Raw genomic sequence first — 6,990 nt, 5'->3', positions numbered from 1 at the left:
TGATATAAATGATGAATTGATGGGTGCTGACGAGTTGATGGGTGCAGCACACCAACATGGCACATGTATACATATGTAACAAACCTGCACGTTATGCACATGTACCCTAGAACTTAAAGTATAATTAAAAAATAAAATAAAATAAAATGCTCACAAGAAAAAATAAAAAAAAAAGTGACGAACCTCTGTCATGTTTAAAAATGGAAAAAATAAAACATTAAGAATGAAGAAATAACAGATGCTACAAGGATTCAAAGATAAAAAAAATTCACAACTTTGTAAAAGTACTTTTGAAAAACTTAGACGAAATAAATAACAAAAAACTTAGTGCTTATCAAAATTCACTCAAGGAGAAAGAGAAAACCTTAATAGTTCTATAGCTACAACCAATAAAGAAATTGCTTCATTAGCAAGTATCTTCCCATACAGAAATATCAGGTTTGAACAGTTTAATAGGTGAGTTATAGGAACAGATAATTATCATTTTTTGACAAACTCAGATCATAAAAATATAGCACTTTTCAACTTATTCAATAAAACCGAACATGGAGAACACAAGAAAGTAAATCTACAGGCTAGTCTCAATAATGGACGTTATATAAAAAGCTGAACAAAGTATTAGCCTACTCATTCTAGTATATTTTTAATTAAGTTTATCTCAAGAAAGGAAGACAATAGAGTAGTCTATAATTACAGATTATTTCAATAAATGTAGGGAAATGTTTGATAAACTAGAGCACTCATTTCTGGATCTATATGTGCGAATATATGTACATATGCACATATGTTATATACATATGTATATTATATTGTGATGTATATATTAATGTATGTTATGTATATGATATTATGTATATTATGTATGTGTTAGGATTATGTTATATATGATATTGTGATGTATGTGATATGAATGAGATATGTATATATGTGTATACACACCATATTTCCATATATAATTGTGATATATTTTTATATATTATGTATATATTATATGCATATATTACATATATACACACATATATTCTGATATATTTATGTGTGTGTCTAATAAATATGGGAATTGCTTTTAACTATAAAAGACTGTCTACCAAAAACCTAGAGCAATTATCACACTTAGAGGTAAAATATTGAAAATATTCCCTTTAAGAAGAAATTCAAGGGAGTGATAAATATAAAATTCAGGATGCTAGCTACTTCAGAGTAGTGAGGGTGGAGAGGAGAGGAAGATGAGACCAGGGGCACACGAGGGCTTTCCTGATGTTCTAGTACATTCCTCATTTTACCTGAATGGCAGGAATGCTGGTTTTCACTTTATCATTATTCTTTAACTGAATCTCATTTTATGGACACTTTAAAAATATATCGTTGTATAAAAATATTTTAATGCATAAATGAGAAATGTGCTATAGTGATAAATATTGTAGAATAGTTTTTGAATATACTTGTCTGTGAAGGATCAAAGGTAAAAGATAGTTTTCTGGAAGTTCATGGAACCATGAGTGAACAGTTTTTTTTCTTCCCCCGCATTCATTGTTATTTGTCTTATTCTATCCAGCAAAGTGGAATTGGAATGCATTTCAGAAGGGCCAGGTTAAAAGACAAAGCTCACTTTTCTATTTGAAGAATCATGTATTGCAGAAGGTTGGGAATTACAAATGAACATTTAGTATAAATACTTTCAAAGGATTTTGAAACTAAAAGAAAAAATATCAATGTAGTACATAGAAGTTTTTTGGGGAGAATTTTGAGAAGCAAATTCTACAGAAAATTATTAGACTGTTTCTATATGACTATCAAAAATCTTCTACTTCAGTTATAAGAAAATGTCTCCCAAGGTTATTAGTCTTCTAAATTTAACCATGTGACATTAAATTAAAAAGGGTACGTCATGAGAATTAGCTCCCAGGCTGTTAACCAGATTGCCTGACTATATTCAAGGCTTAAGATTCCATACACTAAATTGAGAATTTTTCTTTATGCCTTATTTTGGTTCTAAATCTATTTTTGTTTTCTATTTTACTGTTGCTTTATGTAAACTATCTTAATTATATGAAATGGCAAAAAGACTCTTTGCTAACCCCATTCTGGAAGTCTAAAATAGAAATTAAGCTGCTTTTCTTCCCTAATTGAATCTTCTCTTCCCTCTGGCATATGATGTTTCCAAAAAACAGACTTCATCTAGATGCTAGTTTCTTCAGTCATTGAAATGGTCTCTGCTTTACTGTACACATTTATAAATGCTGTAATAGGAGAGGAAGGCAATCACAATTTTTTGTTCAATTTTTATTACACTTGCTTTACTGAGTTTTCTGTATGTTGTAAGCTCTCTGAATGAGATTTATAAAATAAAATATAGACAGCTCCATGAAAATGGTGAATTGTTTTGTTTTTTCAAAACAGCATAAGAAAATTGATATTTATTTGTTGCTTTATTTTTAACATGAATCTGTATTTTGTTAAATCTCATTTTTTTCTCTTCTGTGGTATTTTACTCAATGGCATCTTCATGCTGTGCTGAGTCTCATTGCATCTGATCTCACAGAGTTGTGAGAAATATTGATAAGATTTTTTAATATCAGGTGTGTGCCAGTTGGTTTGTAAATCAGCTAAAATGAACTGGTCTGCAGTAAAGACAAGATGCTATTAATTAAAAGACAAGCCAAGAAAACATGTTATTTTGTTGTGATGATTTTAAAAGCCAGATATCAACAGACTTATTCCCTTCCTAAGAGAATGTAGTGTGAAATTAACTACAAAACATTCAGATTCTTATGATGCATATTTCTTTCTTTTTGACAGGAGCTTTAAAAGTCATATAAAGTAATAGATCTGAGATAATTATGCTTACTTTAAAAAAAAGATAGTGTTTAATAAAGGCCTGTCAAAAAGAAATAGGGTAAAGTCTTTAGTATATAAAAGTCATTTTCTGAAAAACTATCTCTTATGTAAACAAACTAAGCAATTTTTCCCAGCTGCCAGTAAAATGGTGCTATAATTTGCATTTGAATTAATAAATAGATTTCAATAGCTACAACTATATTGCTTTACCTTAACCTAAATTCTCATAACATGCTATTTTTTGTAGTCCAACATGCTAATTTTTTGAACAGCTGAGTAACTATTACAAGCTGTAAAGCTTATTGTTCTTTTCCTTCTTGACTATGCCATCTGCTAGAAACAAAAGCAAAGATAAAAAGCTCATTGAGCACAGAAGATTCTGTATTGTTTAATTTGCCTTCTATGGAGACGTATCTCCTTGGGGAAAAAAATTAATACTGCATTTTAAGAAACATTTTTGTTGATTCATTACAGATGGGGGACTCAAGGAGATTTCACCACCACCCATCCTCGGCCTGTGGTCAAAGTGAAACTCTTCACAGAAAGCACTGGAGTTCTGGCCCTGGAAGATAAAGAACTGGGAAGGGTGAGTTGTGGTCAGCCTGTGTGTCCAGGGTAGAACACTTTTAACTTCTTTAGATTCATCATTAAGGTAGACCAGTATGCAGTATGTGAACTTTATGTTCATAAATTACATAAAATCATTTGTTATTTCCCACAAGCCCAGTTTACACTTCTAATTTGTTAAATCTAATTGTCTGTAACACATAAAGTATTATGATAGGATTTGGTTGTGTAAGGGGTAAATACAAATTCCTTGCCACCAACTCGGTCATTCTCACACGTGTGCTCCACTGGCCATTGAATGTGAATGGTGCTGGCCACCTTCAAAGGGTAATTCTTATGTAATGTATTTCTGTCCCTGGGGTCAAAGGATTTTTGTCTCTGGGTTCAAAGCAGATTGAAGTCATCTGCTCTTCATGTTCATTGTGATTAATCACAGAACATCTCCAAAGTGCATCTATCTCTTTTATCTTTTCCATTTTCCCCATGAAAAGGCCTTTCTCTCACACCGTTTAACATTAAATTGTTCTTTTCCTATTGTCACCTCTTCATACCTAGAATGTATTTACCTTCTAATCTCAGTATACCCTTACTATACTCAGCTTGTGCTGACAGTAAAAGCATTAACATTAGGTAAATCTGTGTCAAAGATCATCTTCAGACTTACAAATGAAGTAGGTGTTCTAATTGAGTAGGCTATATAAAGATGTCTTCTGTAATGTGAATTTTTTAATGTTTGTTTACTTTTATTTTTATTTTTTTTGAAACAGAGTCTTGCTCTGTTGCCTAGGCTGGAGTGCAGTGGCACAACCTCAGCTCATTGCAACTCACCTACGAGATTCAAGCGATTCTCGTACCTCAGACTCCCAAGTAGCTGGGACCACAGGTACATGCCACCTTGCCTGGCTAAATTGTGTATTTTTAGTAGAGACAGGGTTTCACCATCTTGGCCAGGCTGGTCTTGAACTCCTGGCCTCAAGTGATCCACTTGCCTCAGCCTCCCAAAATGCTGGGATTACAAGCATGAACCACCACACTCACCCTCTGTAATGTGAATCTATCTTACCCAGACCTGAAGACTGTATTCAGAGATATTTTCCAGAAAATAAAATCTGCAGAAGTCTTACTTGAAAATTTCTGGTATTAATGGACTGCTTGTACAGTGCTAGATGCAAAAAGATGCTAGGATCGTTCTATATACTAGAATTCTTTTAAAAAACTGAACTCAGGATTTCTATTGGTTTCAGAACCTCTTCTTCTACCTCCTTTACACTCTTGGAATTTTTCTATTTCTAGGGATTTTGCAAGTCTATATCTACACTCCAGAGATTTTGAGTCTGCATTCATAATCCAGATTTCCTCTTCCATTTTCTTGATACGTGTATTTGTTAATACCTAAGAGAGCTGTGTTACTGCTCATTCAGTCATGTGCTTATGAATTTGTGCGTTTGTTTTCATTGAACAAAGGTGTACAGGTAGCATAAACTAATACAAGAGCTTTGGAGACAGCATATGGTCTTTTTATTAATCAGAGTTTTTCATTTAAACTATTATATTTTAAAGGTAAAATTAATGTTACTTTTCTTATTGTAACTGTATCTCACTGTTTAACAGCAGCCATTTTAAGTCTAATGCTATAAGTAACTCTTGAGCTATTTTTAATTTATCAGCTGGTCAAATAATATAGTTAAGCAGTTTGTAAATTTGATATATAAGTGACATATATATACACATAAGTGACATATATATATGTCTATATATATATATATTCGATGCAGTTTTATATCTGAGAAACTGCTTGTGCTCCCTTGCTCTCTTCATACTAGAAAGACAACTTTTCTGTCTATTGTAGGGTTTCCCAACCTTAGCACTATTGATGTTTTGAGCAGGGTAATTCTTTGTTGTCAGGTGCTTTTCTGTGTATTTTATGATGTTTAACAATATCCATAACCTCTAGTCAAATAAAAAATGTCTCCAGATATTGCTAAATGTCTCCTGGAGGGTGGAACAAAAGCAACCCTGCCTGAGAACCATTAATGGGTACTAAAGACCTCAATAGGTTCCAAGATTATAAATATCATTTGTATCTAATGACTTATAAATTATTACTATTTTTCTTGTAGATTCAGATTTGTGTATCCAACTTCCATATGCAATGTTTCCAATTGTATATTGATATCTCAAACCACATATTTTTGAAATAGAACTTATGACTTATATCCCCATAAAGCCTTCCATAGACGCAATTATTAAATAAGCCTGTGACCTAGACATCTCCCTTGTTTCTCCTTTTCTCACCCTAGCACCAGATCCATTTGCAACTTTTCTGAGCTTTTTCTGTGTTTGTTCTGAATCCATCCATATATTAATATCCCCACTACCCTAATTCAAGGCACCATCATTTCACATAAAGAGTCTGTTTACTATTTTCCCATTTACCACCTTGTCCTCTCTGATTTGACTTTCACACCTCAGTCACCATGATCTATTTAAAATTCAAAACAAATCACAGCATTCTGTCCTTAAGATATTCCAATGTCTTCCAATTTATTTGGACTAAAAATCAACCTCCTCATTATAGTGTAGCAGGCCCAACAGGAGTTCTCAGGTGTGGCCCTGCACATTAGATATGCAAATTCTCAGGCCCCACTCTAGATCTGCTGAGTCAGAAACCCTAGGGGTGCAGGGCTACCCTCTGTTTTAATAAGCCCTCCTAATGATTTTAAGACACACCAAAGTTGGAGAATCCCTGATCTACATGAACTGACTTCTGTCTCCAAATTCATCTTCCATTACAACCTCCTTGCCTACTGTCATTCTTTCCTTACACCATGCTTTCTTTCTTTTCTTCAAACATTGTAGACTCATACCTGCTTTAGACTTTAGGTCTTTACATGTGTTTTAATTTAAACACACATGTGCACACACAGAATTGGAAAAAATTGATGTTCATCTCTGGATGGTAGAGCTATTGGTTATATATATATATACACACACACATACGTATATATATGTGCACACATTACCAATAATGTATATTGTTGACATACATAATGTGTGTGTGTATATATATACACAAACATAGTAAGTATATACAAAAGTATATATACACTTTTCTAATTAGAACAAATAACTTCTTTTAAGTTAAAAGAAAAAGGCTTACATGATCAGACATCTGTAGATAAGGTTTTATGAATAGTATTATCTGGGGAGCTTAGTTTTTAATATGAAGTTTTTTAAATTAAAAATTTCAGTAGCATTTAAATTTGAAAACGAACAGAGCACTTAAAGTAGGTTTATACCACAACAAGATACCACTGTACACCTACTAAAATGGCGAAAATACAGAAAAACTGACAATAACAAATGCTTGTAAGAATGCAGAACAGAAACTCTTACTCATTGCTGGTGGTGATGCAAAATTGTACAGTCACTTTGGAAGACAACTTGCCAGTTTTTTGTATAAAGTTAAACATAGACTTACTATACAGTCCAAAATTTGTACTCCTAGGTATTTACCAAAGGGTTTATGAAGGTTGTGTCTACACAAAAATCTGTGTGTGAATGTTTAAATAGCTTTATTCTTAA

At 32.7% G+C, this 6,990-nt stretch overlaps 1 protein-coding gene across 13 annotated transcripts in view; it reads left to right on the top strand.

Moving 5' to 3' along the window:
• The window catches only part of LOC111550202 (calcium-dependent secretion activator 2), a 565,477-nt gene that overhangs the window by 292,868 nt on the left and 265,619 nt on the right, over positions 1–6,990 (top strand). For all 13 annotated transcript variants that reach the window (XM_026454331.1, XM_026454332.1, XM_026454330.1 and 10 more), the window contains exon 7: positions 3,313–3,424. In XM_026454331.1, coding sequence (XP_026310116.1) covers positions 3,313–3,424 — 112 coding nt within the window. The remainder of the gene's footprint in view (positions 1–3,312; positions 3,425–6,990) is intronic.

This window comes from Piliocolobus tephrosceles, unplaced genomic scaffold, assembly GCF_002776525.5.
Source record: "Piliocolobus tephrosceles isolate RC106 unplaced genomic scaffold, ASM277652v3 unscaffolded_40, whole genome shotgun sequence".
In the NCBI taxonomy this organism is placed as follows: domain Eukaryota; kingdom Metazoa; phylum Chordata; class Mammalia; order Primates; family Cercopithecidae; genus Piliocolobus; species Piliocolobus tephrosceles.
This window is presented reverse-complemented; position numbering and strand designations above follow the sequence as displayed.